The 22,459-nt window shown below is 31.0% G+C and overlaps 2 protein-coding genes and 1 long non-coding RNA gene across 3 annotated transcripts; 1 reads left to right on the top strand and 2 right to left on the bottom strand.

The window, feature by feature from the left end:
• Nucleotides 1-1,976: 1,976 nt before the first annotated feature.
• Nucleotides 1,977-2,606, bottom strand: LOC110892978. The gene has a single exon (XM_022140105.1). The coding sequence runs from the start codon at nucleotides 2,604-2,606 to the stop codon at nucleotides 1,977-1,979; it is 630 nt and encodes a 209-aa protein (XP_021995797.1).
• Nucleotides 2,607-5,068: 2,462 nt separating this feature from the next.
• On the bottom strand, nucleotides 5,069-20,816 carry LOC110895130 (uncharacterized oxidoreductase At4g09670). The gene is made up of 2 exons (XM_022142412.2): nucleotides 20,286-20,816; nucleotides 5,069-5,787 (listed from the first exon to the last, which is right to left on the bottom strand). Exons 1-2 carry the CDS (start codon nucleotides 20,745-20,747, stop codon nucleotides 5,164-5,166), a joined length of 1,086 nt encoding a protein of 361 aa, XP_021998104.1. The 5' UTR covers nucleotides 20,748-20,816; the 3' UTR covers nucleotides 5,069-5,163.
• Nucleotides 14,195-14,590, top strand: LOC110895131. The gene is made up of 2 exons (XR_002566914.2): nucleotides 14,195-14,273; nucleotides 14,356-14,590. It is a non-coding gene; the product is annotated as an uncharacterized LOC110895131 (long non-coding RNA).
• Nucleotides 20,817-22,459: the final 1,643 nt, after the last annotated feature.

Genomic DNA, 22,459 nt, shown 5'->3' with positions numbered 1-22,459 from the left:
GTTAAAAACCTTGCATGATGTTTGTGAAATTGAAATCACCATTTTAGGTGATTAATGAAATTATAGAAACTAGATGGACCCTAGGCTTGTGGTTACTGTTCTAGTGAAAAACTAGATTTATGTATTAAAAATTCAGTTTTTATTGATGTCAAAAATTGTGAAAATTTGCCTAATTGAAACGAAAGTGGAAGTAAATAACATGTCAAGAGCAAAGTAATGATTATGTACAAATCGGATCCGCTAGGTGTTTGTTGACACGCCTAAGTGAGGATCAAAATGTTAATAATCGGACAAAAACGCAGATTCGGATATCATAAGGAATTATGATAAATGATTGTAAAAAGGGTTCTAAAATAGTTGTGAATGGAACTCTTTAGGTAAAGAATCCGGATCATCAAGCGGGCAAGCCGGAGGTGATACACGTTCGAAGGGTGCGTTTTGAAGGTACGCAACCTATGGTTTCGTTATGTTATGTTATTTATTTATTTTAGTCTGTTGTGTTGGAAACTAGCTAAACAGGAAAACCCGTTAAGTCACAGAAGTGACGATGTGAATTAGATGATTAAAACGGGTCAAAACATGCATTAGAAATAGATTTTGGAATGTCTTGAATGGTGGCCTCCATTCGGCATCCAAATGGGTCAAAACAAGTTGTGTTGTGAACATTGAAGTTAATGACCATCACTTGATGAATGGTTAAAAACAAAGTGTAAGCCGTGTAGCGGACACGCTAAACTCGTGTGAAATTGAGCCTTTAATGTGGGAATTCAAGTTCGGAAATTTAAGCATGTCAAATAGTGTATTAAAGCAAGTTAGAAACTTTGAAAACAAGCATGAAGGTTATTGCGTAAGCAATCCCTAGAGAGGGAAGCGAAACGCCATAGTTGGTAAAATCTAGACATGTGTAAAAGGCCCTAATCATGTGGTGACTAAAACACAAGTTGTGGAACTTGTAAACACGTGGGTCAAATAAACAAGGAACCAAATTGTATGCCAAATTATCCTTGAACTGATATTTTATGTAAACGGCATAGATAACTGGGTCCGTAATTAAATTACGGACACGTAGGAAAAAGAATCGGCCAAATCGGACTTACGGATCCAAAGTTAAGACCATTTGAAGCTGAATTTAGTGAAAATCCGGAGCTGGCAGGAAATGCAGGTCAATAACCTGCATCTGCTGAAAAACCGTTTCCCTCGCGCCACGCGACAGGATCGCATGGATCCGCGTGTCGCGCCACGCGAAGACCCGTCGCGCCACGCGACAGGGCAGAATTTTATTTTTATTTTATTTTTGCATGATTCAATGATCGGGACTTGTTTATACACTTAATATAAATGTCTAAACTAATATTTGAAGTGGTTTTGACCTTAGGTGACAAGGGGACTTTCCGGATGGCGATCAAGCAACAATTGTCAAGAACTGAACGCACTAAACGAAGCTTCTGCACTTGATCTATTTTGGCTTAGTAATATGTAAACACTTGAAGTTATGACTTGAAAGTTTATTCAGTAGGTTGATAACTTGAATATTATGAACATGTATGGTCTTAAAACATGAATCTTTTTGTAAACTCGAAATTTTGTACGACATGCATGTAATATATTATTAAATTCAGTCCTTTTTAAGAAGGGTCTTACAATTTCTCAACAAGAAGAATAATCTTATCAATATTAATCTTTTTTAACATAAACCCGCACTAAGAGATAACAACTCTATCGCTTACTCATTGAATCTACTATCCAGCTCATGTAGTTGTTTGTCCAATGTCTCTGTAAACAAATCTACCCGGTAATAATGTTCAAATGTTACATGAAGATCTTTTTTACGAGGCCGATACCGAGTAAAAGTATATGGAGCACTCATATCAGGCATATCTATGTCATGCCTTTCACAAAAAAAAAACGAACCTTTTCATATAAAGAATCCGATCCAGTGTTTCTAAAATTAGTTAGACTAACCTGTGTTGCAAAAACTAACTCCATTGCATTAAGGATGTCTTGGGATTTCTTTTGTAATGCTTGACAAAGTGTATCCGTTTTTCCATTACTTCTTTCATCAAGTGAAGAACAATCTGATCAATATTAATCTTTTTTGAACATAAAGTCGCACTAAGAGATAACAATTCTTTCGCTTGCTCATTGAATCTACTATCCAGCTCATGTAGTTGTTTGTCCAATGTCTCTGTAAACAAATCTACCCAGTAATAATGTTTAAATGTAACATGAAGATCTTTTTTACGAGGCCGATACCGAGTAGAAGTATATGGAGCACTCATATCAGGCATATCTATGTCATGCCTTTCACAAAAAAAACGAACATTTTCAAATAAAGAATCCCATCCAGTGTCTCTAAAATTGGTTAGACTAACCTGTGTTGCAGAAACTAACTCCATTGCATTAAGGATGTCTTGGGATTTCTTTTGTAATGCTTGACAAAGTGTATCCGTTTTTCCCATTACTTCTTTCATCAATTGAAGAACAAGCACAAACTCAAATGATTGTAAGTAACCACAAGCTTTATTAGCATCTCCACGTTGAGAACTAGTAGCATGAGATGTGTCTTCAATTATTCCCTTGAGAACAGCACGGGTGACATCAAACATGTTAACCAAACTATAAATAGATTTAAAATGGGAACCCCAATGTATATTACCAGACCTTCTTAATGTCCCAACCTGATTTTGTCCTGATATCTTTAGACACCAGATACTTCACTTACAGACTCCCCCTTGACCAAGGATATCATGCCTGCTTTCCACTTTGGCAAAGACTTGATCTTTCCGGTAGAGCACAACGATCTTCAACCCTTCTAATGAAAGACTTGTTGACGATCACTTAAATGGGCGCTCTATGAGACCCGAAGAATCCAACATCAAGCACTGTAGATCCATCCCCTCAAACTAATCATGAATCAAGTTAACGCGAACCGACAACCAACTTCAAACAATTGTAAGAATATCGCTCGATCCTTGATCTTCAAACTTAACTCAGAGAAGAACAAAACGTAAGATTTCCAATGCCCAACATCGAACACTTCAAATTCCACAAAGACATGATGTTCAGTTCGATAAGTTAATAACAAACTGAACTTTGAAAAGTTACATCCACATTCTTGATCAATGTCTTCAACCTTACATGTATGATCTCATTTCGTCACGCATCTTCATGATTCAATCTCATATCCTCACGAATCCACTAAATCCCCGATGGCTTTCATTTCCGATCCCCCCTCAATGAAAGAACCTCCAAATTATTTCAAGAATTCGACTAGTCACTAACTTGGAAGAGGGACAAAGAAGACTAATCTTCTCTACTCTAACCGGCATATGATAAAGGCTCAATCTTCAACTAATCAACAAACGCACAATTAGCTATAACACGAACAAGCTTGATCAAACCTCGAATGAACTTGATGAAACTCAATCACACACTAGCTCTAAATTGTATCATGTTTTAAACTTTTCTGCACAGGCCAGATTAAACTTCATTTAAACCCAGGATTGTAAACACGAACTAGTTTCACTATCGCACCACAAAGCTGTTAGAAATTTACAAAGAAAATAAGATATATGAAATTTTTATTCCCCCTATTGTTTTGTAAACTTTCGAAGTCTAAGTCACTTCACCTTCATTTCTCTTTGAATGCCCGATAAAAGTCCCAAATTGTCCGTAAACTCTAATAAGGATCAAATCTAAATACCTAGAATCTAGTAAACAACCATGGTCCACCATTACAGTACCAAAATTTTAAAAAAATTTCTATCACCATCTTTACTCCTGAAATCACACTATCCTTCCGACCTACTGACAAAAATTCTGAACATATCATAAACTCGGAAAAATCTAGTAATTCGGAATCTTGGTTAAGTAACTCGGAATAAGTGCAAACTGGGATAACCAATTACAAATTCAGAATAAATAGTAAACCCTAAACAATTTCACAAACCCTGAACACTCCAAAAGCCCCTGAAAGGTTTACAAACCCTGAACACTTCACAACCCCTGAAAGGGTTACAAACCCTGAACACTTTATAAATCCGGAACAAAAGATAAACCCTGAACACTTTCATAAACCCTGAACACTTCACAAACCCTGAAAAGTTTACAAACCTTAAACACTTTATAAATCTAGAACAAAAGATAAACCCTGAAAGGTTTACAAACCCTGAACACTTCAACAAATCCAGAATTAAACACTATCTTTACAATCTCGGAATCAAAACAAACTAGTAAACTCAGAATATATTAACTCTAACAAACTCGGAACTCCCTTCCACCTTAACTAACAAACTCGGAATCAAGTCAATTGACAAACTATTAATAATCTTTCTTGGTAAAATCAGAATACTTGAAACAACAAACTCGGAACAATATGATAGTTGTGTAAATTCAGACATTTGAAAAACTCGAAATTAATTCAAAACCCGGAGTATCTTAAACCCAGATTTAACAAACTCGGAACAAGAAATTTCTAGATTCATTTTCAAGTTAACAACATACACTACTAACAATAATTTTTTGGGTTCAAAGATGAAGAAGAAGAGTGAAAACTTATTTATCTTTGACTCTAAACAACAAAAGACTTCAAATCTTGTTTTCAAACCTTCAATCCTTGGTTTGTTCAATCGTCGATTACCCATCACACACACACACACACACACACACACACACACATCTTTTTGAAGATTACGTGGGTGTTGGTCATTGAGTTTGGAAATGACTTATTGGCTTTTTCAAAAAGCCAATAAGTTAAAAAAAACTGTTTGGCATTGATAAAAATGCATTTTATTGGGCTTTTTGAGATCGAGTAAAAAGTTGTTTTCCAAAAACCATAAAAACCTGACTTTTTAAATGACTTTTGATTTTTTGAATATAAAATTACCAATCTAACCACACTCTTTAGAATAGCAATCAAACATTTAAACTTACCTCATCCTTTTTGGTTATTTTACTTTTCCCACTACAAATAAATTATTTAGCCGTCATCCGATTTTTGAAATCACTTCGACCAATTAACCGGTAAGGTAACCGGTTAAACCAACAACCTGATTATAAAAATAACATGTCGCATTAAGATCCTTTATTTCAAAGTACCACATTCGTCAACCAATGTATTATGACATATGCTAAGATACAAAACTAAAACCAAATATATGACATCTAGTAAATAACTTTAATAGGCACGAAACCATTCTTGATCGAAGCAACAACTGCATCGATGATCAGTTGGGTTTTTCTACTTACGATGGACCATTTATTCTCAGGTTTAACCTCACCACTCCTGACTCCAGCAACCAAACGACCAAATTCTTGCACCATCAATGCTTCCTGGGGTAAATCGGTTGCTATCTTAAACTCACTCGGTTCAGGAGCACACCCAAGTGCCAGTTCTATCCATTTTGAATTATCCACTGCATAAAAAGATCCCACTTGTTCACTGAATGGTATAATAAAGTCATGGACACGGAAGTTCCCTTTGGTTCCAAGCACTGTTATGTCCATGCATAAGTTCGACAAGAATGAACAGTAAAAAGTTGCAACTTTCCCATTTGTTTTCCAGTTTAAAGATGCACCACATGACAAGATGACTCCTGATTCGTTGTACCCAGGGTCATGAAAAGCGGTAACTGTGTTTGGAAGCTCGTAATTATTAGCCCATAAGATAGCACGTATGCAGTACCATCCACTGTCTCCAAGAGCTCCAAGGGAATCGAGATTAGGGTTTACACGAATATCATTCTTCAGAAAATCTTCATCTCCTAAGAATGAGTACGTGCTATGTACCTATTAAAACAAAGAGTAGATTGATAGCAAATGATTTATTGGTCATGTGTTGGTGCGAGATATATGATATATAAGGCTATTCATTGGGGTTCCTCTTATTCCCTTCATCCCCAATTGTCACCTTAACATCATATCACAATCCCTTTCCTCCTTCCCCTTTATCCTCAAACCTATGTTAAGATCATCCACATTCCCTCCCCCTTTTATAATGTCTTTAATTTTATTTTTTTTTATTTTAAAGTATAGGATTTTATATATATATGAACTGGCCGAGTTACATCAATATCGCAGGTAAGCGAGCAACAAGCTGTGCCGCTACCCCTTTCTGAATAGCAAACTCTAGCCTATTAAAGACAAACCCCTGCCCCCTGTTGATGAGCAACTGTTGTGGACAACCTCTTGGACCCTAGTCAACAATTTATTTTATTTTACTTTTCATTAATAACTAGTAACTAGACCCGCGCACGTTGCGGCGCGGGTACATTGCAAACATCGAATGAATTAGTTCAAGCGTTATGTGACATATACATCATATGAAAATGCGTGTTTTCACGTATCCGATTTAACTCAATAGTATTGTGGTTGGATCAAAATGTAAAGTTAAATTGATACAGTACACTCATAACGTATTTATATGTGACCCGACTCATATATAGGAAACATTCAAGAAAAATAGCATAAAACATGTATAAAGGGAAAACTAACACGTGTACTCAGACATGTTCAAATCAAGGGTTGAAATTTTATCCCTAGCAATTGCGGCAGGGCCAAAACGTAGAGTAACTCAAATTTATACCGTGGAATGAGAACGCATTATATTTGACCCCATTCGATTCAGAACTAAATTTACTGTGAAACGTAGACCAACTGAAAACGTCATAAAATAAGTACGAAAACGTATTATATTTGGCATGACTTGCTTAAAAAAGGTTTATGTCTAAACATAAACCAACTCGGCTTTAGATCGACACACAAATAAAAATACGCACGTAAAAATCATTTTTAGGTAAAGGAACGAAAGGGCTAAATTCAGAACTTTATAACTCGGGTGGGTTAAATGATATTTTTACAAAGTTCTTAAACATAACGACAAATTATAACAGTTTTTAAAATAAAACTAGCGAAAGAAAATTTAGTTAACTCTTTAGACTGTGGGGTGTGGGCTTTGGTTGGGGGCATGGGTTGCCCTTCAACGCCAGCTTTTCCACCCCTGGTTGGCGTTGGGCTGGGTGTTGCCCCTTTGGCGTGGGTATTCTGCCTGGCGTGGGGCGGGGGGCAGGTGAGCTGGTTGGCTTTGGTTGGCTGGTCCAATATCCACATGGCTGGCCATGCAACACCGCACCTCTCCACACCCCACTTTTCTTGGGGTGACCTGGTGGAGCCCACCTTCGCCACATGTCGTGCAAAGCCCCCAAACCCAAGCCCCCCACACCCCGCAGTCTTAGGAATTAGTTTGAGTTAGATAAAAATTGCAATTTTCAGAAGTTAAGTTATAGGCGTCGTAAAATAAACTAATAGTGTAGAGGTTAAAATCGTAATTTTTAAAAGTTGAGAGGTTGTATAGTGAGTGGAAAAAGAAGGGACTGTTTTTATAAATGCCACCGACTTTTGAATGAGTTGTAAAATGGATTAATAATACAGGGGTTAAAATTATAATTTCAAAAGTTTAGAAGATAGCATGATAGGTGAAATAAGGCAAGGGGTTAAAGTGAAAATTTTTACTAAACTTTAGGAAAGCCGGTGGAAATTTCCACAGACTTTCTCTTTTAAGATGTATGGTTGAGTTATAATACAAAGTATTTAAAAATAAGAAGTGTAAGAAGCCACCAGAGAGTGACAAGTGTCCTAGGAGGAATTAAATGAAAAGGGTAATTTTGTCTACAAGAGCAAAGAGAATATGCACATGCAAGTCACATGTTATTTCCCCCCCCCCCACAATTTTTAAACGTCCGTAACTTTTTTATACATCATTTGATTTTAAAAAAAATTATACCATAAAATCGAGCGTTTTTTTATCTTTAATATGAGTACCATATTGTTATATTTTTCAAAAAAAAATTCAAAAACCCAGTTGTATATTACACAATGGACATGATGTAAAACACAATGTAAAGTAGATCAAAAACACAATCAATCACAACAGATAAAGACACAATGGACAACATACTAAAACACAATGACTATAACGTATAACACAATAGCGATAACATATAACACAATAAGTATCAGACTAAATAAAAACACAATTGATGACAACAGATAAAAAACACAATTAATGACAGCAGATAAAAGACACAATGGAGAGCAGATGAAGACAAAATGGAAAACAAACTAAAAACACAATACACAACAAACTAAAACACAATGAACAAAGATAATAAAAAAATTGAACAAATTATTAAAACACAATGGACAACATATTAAAACACAATGAATAACATATTAAACACAATGACCTGAACTAATAACACAATGTATAGAAAACCCAGATATAACACCATCTTCATTGTATCATATATTGTGTTATAGGTTCTTAAAAAAACGCAACGGATAGAACCCAAATTAACATTGTGTTATAGGTTTTGATAATTACACAATGGACATGATGTAAAACACAATGTAAAGTAGATCAAAAACAAAATCAATCACAACAGATAAAGACACAATAGACAACATACTAAAACACAATGACCATAACACAATGGCGATAACATATAACACAATAAGTATCAGACTAAATAAAAACACAATTGATGACAACAGATAAAAAACACAATTAATGACAGCAGATAAAAGACACAACAGAGAGCAGATGAAGACACAATGGAAAACAAACTAAAAACACAATACACAACAAACTAAAACACAATGAACAAAGATAATAAAAAAATTGAACAAATTATTAAAACACAATGGACAACATATAAAAACACAATGAATAACATACTAAACACAATGACCTGAACTAAGAACACAATTTATAGAAAACCCAGATATAACACCATCTTCATTGTGTCATATATTGTGTTATAGGTTCTTAAAAAAACGCAATGGATAGATCCCCAATTAACATTGTGTTATAGGTTTTGATAATAACACAATGTATAGAAACTCTACTTACCAAAACCTAGTTAAAAGATACACTGACCTGAATCTTTAACACAATGCAAAAAAAAAACCCAGTAAAAATGAAAATTTTTATTTTATTTTTATATGATAATATGATACTCATATTAAAGATAAAAAAACGCTCGTTATTATGGTGAATTTTTTTTTAAAAAAAGATGGCGTATGAAAAAGTTATGTACGTTTTAAATCGATGGGGGAATTGGCATGTGCCTTGCATGTGGAGAGAGAAAATCCATAAATATAGGATTCCCTTTTATGCCCTTCTATTATCTTATTTTCCCTACAACAAATCTCAACCCTCCAAATCTAAGATCAATGGACTATAGAATCCTTCCTACCCTTCTTATTTATTTTATCCTTTGTATTTGATCCTAACCCTTAGTGGTTTATATATATATTTTTAATTGTTATAACTTTAACTAAAAGTGGATTGATCCAAAATTTGTTTTTTAAGTAATCTATATATATTCTAAAGTTTAGTTATATGTTCTATTTTAAAACCAAAATTTATGGTTGTTTTAAATGCATCATCCTATAAAAATCCTATTAATTGCATTTAATTTATATTAAATAAATAAGAGATAAGATAAAAAATAAAATAAAATAATTATATATCAATAATCATTAAAATTAATATCATCAATAACACATTATACTAAATAATATATTATAGATAAAGGTAGATTAGTTTAAAGTTAACTTTGATCTTAATTTGTTTTAATAATTGGTTTAAAGATAATTATTCCAAACTTATGATTATTCTATAAAATGATCTTTGACAAGGTAACCATAAATTTAAATTTCGAAGTAACTAATATATTAAAAGTAGCTCAAATATAATTCGTAATAAAAACACAACAATATATTTTCAAAGAAAACATATAATAAACAAAAATAGGTAAAGGGATCCAAATGATAACAAATATTAAGAACTTATCCATGATATTAGTATCAGAATTTAATAGATTAGGATAAAATTTAAACCGAAAGATCATAAGTATCATAAAAATATCATTAAATTAAAGTTAAAAAGTAAAGAAAAGAATTATTATTATAATATTAAAATAATAAAAATATATAAAAAACTATATATATTATTAAAATATTAAAATTACTATTTGTACCGATACCAAACAAGACCGTACCGGTATTTTCGATACCAGTACCGGTTGACACCAAGCTTATCCCACCCCGTGATACTAAAAAATCATTAAATTAAAGTTAAACAGTAAAAAAAAGGAATTATTATTATAATATTAAAATAATAAAAGTATTAAAATAACTATATATATATATATATATTATAATATATTATTAACAAGATTTTGGCTAAATTAATTAGATTATTATAAATAATAATAATAATTTACAAATAAAACAACACAATTTGCAACAAAGCAATGCATGAAACACCATATTAACATATAGTACAGTACATTAATGCTAGAACCTAATCTATACTATATTATAAAGCATTTCATAAGGATACCAACCAAATTTAAGTAATTACAATCTTTTATACTTATGGTACAACAACTTAATGATGTTAGTAAGGGGTGAAATGGTCTTTCTACATTAATATTAAAAAATAAAAAAAATAATTATCTATATCTATATCTATCTATCTATACTATATTATAAAGCATTTCATAAGGATACCAACCAAATTTAAGTAATTACAATCTTTTATACTTATGGTACAACAACTTAATGATGTTAGTAAGGGGTGAAATGGTCTTTCTACATTAATATTAAAAAATAAAAAAATAATTAAATGAGAATATAATCACAATTAATTATAATAATACAATAATAAGTTCGGTTCTTAAATGCAATTAATAAACGAAACCTATTGGGATAAACCGCAAAAGCACTCCAAAGGTCCAATTTCAATCAATATGTAATAAATTTGACCGATTAAGGAATCTCCTATCATTGCTATAAATTCACCATTTCACTCAACATCAACTCCTTTGTCTACTATTGTGCGAGTTAGAGTCGAAAAGAAAGAGATAAGAAAGAGATAAGTTGATAAAATCCTATTAATTGCATTTAATTTATATTAAATAAATAAGAGATAAGATAAAAAATAAAATAAAATAATTATATATCAATAATCATTAAAATTAATATCATCAATAACACATTATACTAAATAATATATTATAGATAAAGGTAGATTAGTTTAAAGTTAACTTTGATCTTAATTTGTTTTAATAATTGGTTTAAAGATAATTATTCCAAACTTATGATTATTCTATAAAATGATCTTTGACAAGGTAACCATAAATTTAAATTTCGAAGTAACTAATATATTAAAGGTAGCTCAAATATAATTCGTAATAAAAACACAACAATATATTTTCAAAGAAAACATATAATAAAAAAAATAGGTAAAGGGATCCAAATGATATCAAATATTAAGAACTTATCCATGATATTATCTATATATATTCTAAAGTTTAGTTATATGTTCTATTTTAAAACCAAAATTTATGGTTGTTTTAAATGCATCATCCTATAAAAATCCTATTAATTGCATTTAATTTATATTAAATAAATACGAGATAAGATAAAAAATAAAATAAAATAATTATATATCAATAATCATTAAAATTAATATCATCAATAACACATTATACTAAATAATATATTATAGATAAAGGTAGATTAGTTTAAAGTTAACTTTGATCTTAATTTGTTTTAATAATTGGTTTAAAGATAATTATTCCAAACTTATGATTATTCTATAAAATGATCTTTGACAAGGTAACCATAAATTTAAATTTCGAAGTAACTAATATATTAAAAGTAGCTCAAATATAATTCGTAATAAAAACACAACAATATATTTTCAAAGAAAACATATAATAAAAAAGTAGGTAAAGGGATCCAAATGATATCAAATATTAAGAACTTATCCATGATATTATCTATATATATTCTAAAGTTTAGTTATATGTTCTATTTTAAAACCAAAATTTATGGTTGTTTTAAATGCATCATCCTATAAAAATCCTATTAATTGCATTTAATTTATATTAAATAAATAAGAGATAAGATAAAAAATAAAATAAAATAATTATATATCAATAATCATTAAAATTAATATCATCAATAACACATTATACTAAATAATATATTATAGATAAAGGTAGATTAGTTTAAAGTTAACTTTGATCTTAATTTGTTTTAATAATTGGTTTAAAGATAATTATTCCAAACTTATGATTATTCTATAAAATGATCTTTGACAAGGTAACCATAAATTTAAATTTCGAAGTAACTAATATATTAAAAGTAGCTCAAATATAATTCGTAATAAAAACACAACAATATATTTTTAAAGAAAACATATATATATTCTAAAGTTTAGTTATATGTTCTATTTTAAAACCAAAATTTATGGTTGTTTTAAATGCATCATCCTATAAAAATCCTATTAATTGCATTTAATTTATATTAAATAAATAAGAGATAAGATAAAAAATAAAATAAAATAATTATATATCAATAATCATTAAAATTAATATCATCAATAACACATTATACTAAATAATATATTATAGATAAAGGTAGATTAGTTTAAAGTTAACTTTGATCTTAATTTGTTTTAATAATTGGTTTAAAGATAATTATTCCAAACTTATGATTATTCTATAAAATGATCTTTGACAAGGTAACCATAAATTTAAATTTCGAAGTAACTAATATATTAAAAGTAGCTCAAATATAATTCGTAATAAAAACACAACAATATATTTTTAAAGAAAACATATAATAAAAAAAATAGGTAAAGGGATCTAAATGATATCAAATATTAAGAACTTATCCATGATATTAGTATCAGAATTTAATAGATTAAGATAAAATTTAAACCGAAAGATCATAAGTATCATAAAAATATCATTAAATTAAAGTTAAAAAGTAAAGAAAAGAATTATTATTATAACATTAAAATAATAAAAATATATATAAAAACTATATATATTATTAAAATATTAAAATTACTATTTGTACCGATACCAAACAAGACCGTACCGGTATTTTCGATACCAGTACCGGTTGACACCAAGCTTATCCCACCCCGTGATACTAAAAAATCATTAAATTAAAGTTAAACAGTAAAAAAAAGGAATTATTATTATAATATTAAAATAATAAAAGTATTAAAATAACTATATATATATATATATTATAATATATTATTAACAAGATTTTGGCTAAATTAATTAGATTATTATAAATAATAATAATAATTTACAAATAAAACAACACAATTTGCAACAAAGCAATGCATGAAACACCATATTAACATATAGTACAGTACATTAATGCTAGAACCTAATCTATACTATATTATAAAGCATTTCATAAGGATACCAACCAAATTTAAGTAATTACAATCTTTTATACTTATGGTACAACAACTTAATGATGTTAGTAAGGGGTGAAATGGTCTTTCTACATTAATATTAAAAAATAAAAAAAAAATAATTATCTATATCTATATCTATCTATCTATACTATATTATAAAGCATTTCATAAGGATACCAACCAAATTTAAGTAATTACAATCTTTTATACTTATGGTACAACAACTTAATGATGTTAGTAAGGGGTGAAATGGTCTTTCTACATTAATATTAAAAAATAAAAAAATAATTAAATGAGAATATAATCACAATTAATTATAATAATACAATAATAAGTTCGGTTCTTAAATGCAATTAATAAACGAAACCTATTGGGATAAACCGCAAAAGCACTCCAAAGGTCCAATTTCAATCAATATGTAATATATTTGACCGATTAAGGAATCTCCTATCATTGCTATAAATTCACCATTTCACTCAACATCAACTCCTTTGTCTACTATTGTGCGAGTTAGAGTCGAAAAGAAAGAGATAAGAAAGAGATAAGTTGATATGAAATTTATTTATCTTGGTGGAAAGGTGTGTTCTTTTTTACCCATTTCAACATTTATTCGAAAAAACTTTGGTTTGTTTCTTAAAATATTCAAATGGGATAACAGTTTTCTTTTACATAATCTATGAGTTTATATTGATGTTTTATTATGTTTTTGGTGATTTAGTGATTTTTTTTTCAAATTATGATTTTATATTACATATAAAGTATACACACAGGTTATTGGATACAAAAAGACAGACACTTCATACTTCATCAAGGTACCCTTGCATGACTATAGTATCTGGAACCATTTACCAATGTATTGTTTAATTGTTCATAAATTTATAGTCTTTTTCCTTTTTGCAGCTTCATGTATATGGAGGTGTAAAAGGGTGGGTACGAGAAAAGTTATTCATTTGGAGATAGACATTTATTTGGCCTATTGGTATTTCCTTTTTTAATTTCTACTTTACTATTTTTTTTAAACATATGATGCTTTTGTGTGATTTAATTGATACTATATATAGGCAATATAGATGCAGAGGAAATATTTGAGGAGGTATTGTTTGACAGGATTGGGCAGCAAACTTTAAGGGCTCGGATGTTTTCAACTCGCGCAAAAGATTTAAATTGATTGCGTTTATCTATACTATCGTATAAAGCATTTCACAAGGGTTCCAACCAAATTTAAATAATTGCAACATATTATGCTTATAGTACAACAACTCAATGAAGTTAGTAAAGGGAATTAGTCTTTCTACATGAGTATAAATTGATAAATACAATTAAATTGATAACTTTATAAATTAAGTATTATTAAATACTTGATAAAGAATTAAATCATTTGACTTAGTTGAACATCATCACCTTCCTCATATTTACATTGGTTTTCCATTTCAAGTTCTCCGTAACCGATTACTTGATTGAATTTTATAATTAAGTCATTATTATTTGGTTTAGTAATTGCTAAACATCACACAAATAAGGTTACAACCTTTTTTGCAATTTTATCAGATAGTTGATGAACATCATATGAAATAAAAATAAAAATAAATAATAATAATAATTAAATATAAAAAAACTTAATCAACGTTATTATGAATTTAATTATAACTATAAATGGTTTTAAAACTTAAAAGATGCTAACCAATTAGAAACGAAAATTACTAAAAGGTAATTTCATGGGGTATTATTATCTATAATACCTAATAATTGCAACAATAATGATTAAATAATGAACTTAATTACAGATGGTTTAAAACTCAAAAGAATGCTCTTTGCATCTTACCTCAAGTCTCATGGAATAAGGTTCAAATGATAACCATTGCATAATTAGGAACCACTTTTTAGCCCTTGGATCGTATTTTGATGGTTGAGACCTTTAAGTGCAATATCTATATCTCTAAGATGAAGCTAATGTATGGTAATGAAGATTTGGAGCAGCAAGAGGTAAAAACAACCCGAATTTTTCCTTTTATAAATTCGATTCGATTCGTGAGTGTTAGTGTGTGTGTTTATATTGATTAGGGTTTCATCAAATGCAATGTGAGGGTTTCCAATCGGTGTTTATACAAATAATATAGAACCCAATTTTTATGTATGTGTATGTAGTGTGTAGTATGGGGTCTTGCTTACCTCATTCAAGGAATAACAATGAAAGACAGGGGTCATTGATTTCGAAAAACTCCGCCCTTTTGTTCGCCTTCTTCCTGATTTTAAGTTACGGTGAGTCAATTTCCTTTTTTCTGATTCTAATCGATTAAGAACTATACGTGATTAACCAACGAATTGTGGTAGATTTTATGTTTCTATTGCAGTATTTGGATTGAATTGACTGTTGCAATTTAATAATCGTCAGTTATAGTTCGTTTTTTGAATATAGAGAAACACTGACTTATTTAAGGTGCTTGATTTGGGTGAATAGTAGCAATATAAACTGCTATTGTAATTTGGTGTGATATTCAATTCAATATCAGCAACCTAATCAAATTGTTCCCTAAACATAGAGTAAATGTGTTCACCAGCAAGGTAATAATATGTACTAATTTTCAATTATAAGAGACTTCTAATAAGGAAATATAGCTATTAGGTTATGTCAAGGTAAGCATAGTTTATAAAGAATATGTTGCAGAATAAAGTTAATACAACATTTTAGTAATAAATAATAAACTGTTTTCTTATCTATAAAAGGGAACAAAACCTGCAATTTGACTTTTAGATGTCAAAACTGAATTTATATGTATATGTGTATGTAGTATAATATATATATTTAACATCTATTTTACACCATCTAAAACAATGAAAAAGAAAAAATAAAAATAAAAAAATTTGAAAACTGTGACGTCTTTTGAAGAGGGTTGAGAAACCACACGTCCATAGAATTGAAGTTTTGTGAGACCACATGTGGTGGGGCGCAAACCTCTCTCAAAGCGTCTTAAAAACGCGGGGGAACACTGTACCCTCGGGCGTTTTGGGCCTTTTTTTGACTGGTAGTGCTACCACAAAGCGCCGAACGAGGAGTGGACTTTGGTCAAAATAACCATGGTCAAACGGCTAACTTTAAAAAAAACCGGTTTTTGTTTTAAAAATCTATACTATTCGCACTTTCGTACCGTGTCACGCACTATCTATATCAGTCGTCGTTCCAGGAAAAACAATAACTATTATGCATGTCGTGCATCGCACGGGTGTTCCCCCTAGTTAACTAAAATATGGAGTGAATGAATTAAAGTTGCTAAACGTGTCAAATTAAATATGAAAAATAGCTAAAGACATGACTTCCCCCTCCATTCTTCTCTTTCTCCAACTTTCAACATCCATCGCTTCCCCCTCTAGGGTTGAGATCCTGTACAAACAGTGCTAATTATAAGAACCGTAAGAACAGATCTGAACCATTGTTAATTTAAATCAAAGGTTGATATTGATTATAAATAAAACTCTTATAATTAAAAATTACTACTAACAAATTAGGGGTAATTTTGTAAAATTGCTAGTCATTTGACCATTTTCTATTAAATACAAATTCCACCAAGGTTTTTTAAACTAAAATAACTTTTATATACTTCATTATTTTTTTTAAAAATATATACCATAAATTCAAGTATTTTTTTATCTTTAATATGAGTACCATATTGCTATACCTTTTTGTATTTATAAAAGTGTTTTTTTAAAAAAAGTTAACAAAAGGTGTTTTATATTTGTGCTAATAAGGTGCTGATTATGTGTTAATTACAAAATAATACAAACAAACACCAAAAGTAGATATAATCAGCACATCTGGTGTGCTGATAATGGAGAACGATTGAAGATGTTGTGCTAATGTCGTTTATGTTGATAATGGAGAACGATTCGAGGACGATGTGCTGATAATGAAGAACGATTAATGATGTTGTGCTAATTATATAGTGTTGTGCTGATTATATTTTTTGTAATTATTTTTAATTAGTTATAAATAAATATGGTCAAAAAGTCTAAATTACCCCTAAACTAATTTTTTATTGATGGACATTTGTCAATTATGTATTGGTTCTTATGGTTCTTACAAACTTAAGTGTTTGTATTTGATCCTATTCCTCCCCCTCTATACATCTTCTTTTTTCCGACCTCCATGGGATATAAAGTGTTTTAAAACTATAGAAATAAAGTTGACAGAGAAAGAAGAAAGATAGTGAGACAAAGAGGCTCCTGATCATTGGTGTCTGACCCATCATCTACACAAAACTCCATCCATATATGGGGATGGTTTCCTTCATACTGATCCGACAAGGGCACCCTGGTCCCCTTCCCTGAACCAAATACTGGATAGTCTAATAATAACTTTGACATTTTTATTTTCTTTAAACTATTTAAAAATATATCCCAATTGCGTTTTTTAAGTAGTTATCTTTAGAGTTAATTGCTCGGATGGTCTCTGTGGTTTCAACTTTTTTTACGTTTAGTCCTCACCTTTTGAAAATAGCAGGTATGCTCCCTATGGTTTGTCATTTTGTTACTCGGATAGTCCCCGAGTAGATGTCAGTTAGTTTGAAAATAACAGGTATGCTCCCTATGGTTTGTCATTTTGTTACTCGGATAGTCCCTAGAGTAAATGTTGGGGGACTATCCGAGTAACAAAATGACAAACCATAGGGAACATACATGCTATTTTCAAAATGTGGGGACTAAACGTGAAAAAACGTGAAACCACAGGGACCATCCGAGCAATTAACTCTTATCTTTATATTTGCACTTTTTCATTTTCACTTTTATATATCGTACTTGTTTGTATTGCTATGGTATATATTCTTTACTATCTTTATATAGTCTAAATACTAGAGTTACCATCCGCCGCAATGTAGTGGGTAATTCATTAGTTATATATCATGTTAGATGAAAGGCAAATGTTTCTCACATGACCACGAGCCTATGTGTAAAACCGAGAAAAAAACAATTAATCACACGTTGCGACAGACCTATCAAACGGGAAAAATAGACACGCTGCGACGGACATGTCAAACAGGAAAAAAATAGATGAAAAAACGTTGAACCCCACACGCACGTTGCGGCGTGTTAACTCGGAAATTTAGAACGACACATTAAACGGGGAACTTATGAAAGATGAAAAGTATATAAGAGACTAAAGTTGAAAGTAAAAAAGTGTTGAGATTAAATTGCGAAATATGAAAAGCTTTGTGTTGAAAGTAAAAAAAAAAATTAAAGAGGTTAAATTGCAAAAGATGAAAACTTTTGAATTAGAAGTGAAAAATCAAATTAATCAAAGAGATTAAAATACCAAAGATTGAAACTTTAGACTTAAATTGCCAAAGATTGAAACTTTAGAGTTAAAAAAGAAATCAATTTCAGATTATGAAAATAAAAGAGATAAATAGATTTAGTTAAATTGATGTTTAATATTATTATTATTATTATATTGCGAAAGATGAAAAGTTTTGGGTTTAAAGTAAAAAAAAATAAAGGGGTTAAATTACAAAAGATGAAAACTTTTGAATTAGAAGTGAAAAATCAAATTAATCAAAGGGTTAAAATACTAAAGATTGAAACTTTAGACTAAAATTGACAAAGATTGAAACTTTAGAGTTAAAAACGAAATCAATTTCAGATTATGAAAATAAAAGAGATAAATAGATTTAGTTAAATTGATGTTTAATATTATTATTATTATTTAATAAAAAAGATAAATAAAAAAATAAGGGTGAAAAATTACTAGAGAATGACACGTGTCTAAAAATGATTTTTATTTATTAGTGTAGAAAGATTAATAAAAACTTCATGTCACATGTCAATCTCTCCCATAATCTTTCATATTTTATATGTTTTAATGTCATATAAAATTCTCTCCCACAATCTCTTATTTATTTATTTATTTAAAGATTAATAGAATTTAATCAAACTCATCTCTTTCCATTTAAATTTTAGAAAATTAATTATCTTTGTCCTTGTCTTTTATCCTTTTCTATTAGGTCATGACCTTCCACATCAGTATCATGTCATTCACCTCTAATCCGTCATCCAAAACCACTATCATAAAGGTGTGGTCATTACCCAAACCACTATCCCCTTATTTATTTTAATTTATCTTTGTCTAAAGAAAAAAGAAATGATTTTTGGAAAAATGGAAAGGAGAACCATGGTTGTCATGGTTTAATCCATGCAAACCATAGTGAATCAGGCAAGGGGGTGGTATAGTCTTCCATTCATGTTCCTACATGCCGAATCATGTTTCAACCATTACCCCCACACCCTTTAGCCTTATTATCGAAATTATAGTTCATGATACAATTGAAATGTAAAGCAAAATATGAGTTTAAATATTTTTCATATTTAACCATATTACAATTAATATTTTTTTTATTTTTTTTCAATATAGCTTAACAGTTTATTAATATAGCCTAACAGCTTTTTACATTATACGTGAGACAAGATAGGTTAATTTATATTATAAAATAAGGGAAAATAAACTTTTGGGTTATAAAAATATGTTTTCAGCGTCTAACTACACGATGTAAAAATAATTACAAAGCTTCTTAAAGAATTGATGATTACGCACTTTAGAAGCAGGTTGGGTATTGTATAGTATAAGCAAATGATTGCAACTTTGAGAGATTATTGTTATGTACATCAACTTGTCTAATTATGTTGTGAAAACAAATAATTTTTATTATTTAAATCGTGTAATACACGAGACTGTAATCTAGTATTTTAATATAAATAGATATAGTAATGTTATTAAAAAGAATTTTTTTACAAAACAATTATAAAATTTTAAACAGATGTAAAATACTAGAAAACATTAAAAAAAATGTTTCTAAAGTAAGTAAACGTAATGGGAACGCAGAGAAATGTATTTGTTGTGCTTAGAAACACATGACAGACATTGATTTTTTATTTATCTATTTTTTTTATAAAAACTCATCTCTCATTTTGAGTATTATTATCACACAGAGGAGAAAATATATACCGACTTGAGCTGCCCAAATCTTTGTTCATCAGAAAGAACCTCCTTCATTTTCACTGTCCGAGGATGATGCATCCACATGGTAGCATCCATAAACTGAACTCCACTGGATTCACAAGCCGCCAGTATCGTATCAAGTTCACCAACGTTAAGCGCCACCGGTTTCTCTAACAAAACATGCTTCTTCTTCTCGGCTGCCAGAACCGCCCACCGCACGTGGAGGCTTGTCGGTAAAGGAACATAAACCGCATCAACATCAAGGTCGTCCAACACGGCGTCGTAGCTGCCATAAACCTTAGCGGATTCTGGAAAATGGTTTTCTGATGCGAATGCTATCGCCTTTTCCAGAGAGCGGCTGCCAATGGCGGAGATGGTGGTGTTAGGGGAGAGTAACATAGCCCGTGATACCTTGCGGGCTATGTTAGCACACCCCAGAATCCCGAATCGTATTTGGGTTTCCGGCATTTTTGTTGGTCGGAGTTTTTAGTGGGATATGGAAGTATATAAGTTGACGATGTGTAGATATAGTGAGTCTGGTGGGTTGCACTCCTACTTTTTTTTATTGTTTTTACTAATGTGTTTTTACTAATGCTGGTTAAAATATTTACAAACCTCCACGTCACGAAAAAATATAAAACAAACATTGTTTGTAAGAGTTGTCCCTCCCACACCCATCACATTTTCGCAGCCGGGTTCATGGCTGCGATTGGGTGCAGTGGCGGATCTAGGATTCGCGCCAAGCGGTAACGTTTTATAAATAAGCGGTAACGAAATCAAAAAAACGTTAAATTTTTCCAAAATTTACACTAATTTTACACTACCGCCGGAGCGCCAAGCCGTAGCGGAGGCTACCCCTTTGCCCTATGTACATCCGCCCCTAATTGGGTGGCAGGCGATAAGGGGTGGTGTAGATACTCTCCGTCTCCGATTTACTCGTTCTCTACCAAAGATGTCCTGGAGGTTTGCGAGGTGAGCAGCTTAGGGGACCCCTTTAAAGTTGTGATTTGTGGCATTACATATGTAGCGTGTTGGAGATTGTGGAAAGCTCAAAATGAATAGAGTTTTCAATATACAAAGGTGAAGATAGGGGAAATCATTGGAGACGTCAAAGCGCTTGCGCTTGAGAGCCAGTAATTTCGAGGGGCACGTGTTTTTTTTAAATAATCCAATATGTATATGTTAATTTTTTATTTTTTTTTAAATACTAACTCCAAGATATGTCAATTTACTAAACAATTTTTTTATGGTTTAGAAGTTAGCCAATTGACATTAGATTTAATGAGCCCCAATACCGATTTGATTTTAAAAAATAATAACAATAATAATAATAATAATAATAATAATAATAATAATAATAATAATAATAATAATAATAATAATAATAAACATTATAAAACACACATTTTTTCGAGCTCGAACACCATACAGAAATTCTCATTTACAACTTAGATCTTTGGTTCAAAAGTATATTTATACATAATTCGAGACTTTGGAAAAAGTGGTGTAGGTTTTGTATTATGTAATTCTGTTGGTTTGTTTTTGGGTGCCAGCATGTGGGTTTGGTTTCTGTGAATGAAGTTAGACTAGTAGGTACGGAGAGCCTCATCCCTAAGGGGATGGGTCGCTACGTCAGTGCCATGTAGGCTCGGCTTGGAGGGGATGAACCCCTTTATGTATATATATGTATGTATGTATAGGTATATGTGAGAGAAGGAAGGAGAAGGGAGGACCGGCTACCCCGGCTGTGCGGTGCCGGTTGTGCCGAGCCGAGCCCCAGGGGGCGGTGTGGGGAACCGGCGCTGGTCCTAGCCGGGCCTCAGCCGGCCCCATACCCTTTAGTCTTAACTGTTTGAAAAAAAAAATGAGATCAACTCCACCTTCCGTAAAGCATGTATAAGTGTCAACGGGTTTTAAAGCATGCACATGCTGTTAACGTGGCAAAGGTCTCATTTGCGTTGTGGGTGGGGTCTTCAAGACCGTAGACAAGGACCTCACATGTGGCCCTATTCTCATCTCCCTCACACACAATGACACAAACTATTTATATAATGTTATTTTATTTTGTTAGTTTTTGAAAAGGTTTGTAGAGATTTGTTCTTATGAGAAATTTAGAGGTTTACAAGTGGAGTTTGAAATATGATGTGACATGGTTAGGCGAAGATTTATAGAGTTTTATA

The sequence above is a fragment of the Helianthus annuus genome, chromosome 4 (genome assembly GCF_002127325.2).
Source record: "Helianthus annuus cultivar XRQ/B chromosome 4, HanXRQr2.0-SUNRISE, whole genome shotgun sequence".
Classification (NCBI taxonomy): Eukaryota; Viridiplantae; Streptophyta; class Magnoliopsida; order Asterales; family Asteraceae; genus Helianthus; species Helianthus annuus.
Note: the sequence above shows the minus strand (reverse complement) of the source record. Positions and strands in the feature narration are given on the sequence as shown.

Excerpts from the sequence above, each read along its gene's own strand:
- LOC110895130 (XM_022142412.2), bottom strand. The coding sequence starts at position 20,747 with ATGCCGGAAACCCAAATACGATTCGGGATTCTGGGGTGTGCTAACATA. Across the intron at positions 5,788-20,285 it reads GATTTGGGCAGCTCAAGTCG|GTACATAGCACGTACTCATT; the intron begins GTATATATTTTC and ends TTGTTTTAATAG.
- LOC110892978 (XM_022140105.1), bottom strand. The coding sequence starts at position 2,606 with ATGTTTGATGTCACCCGTGCTGTTCTCAAGGGAATAATTGAAGACACA.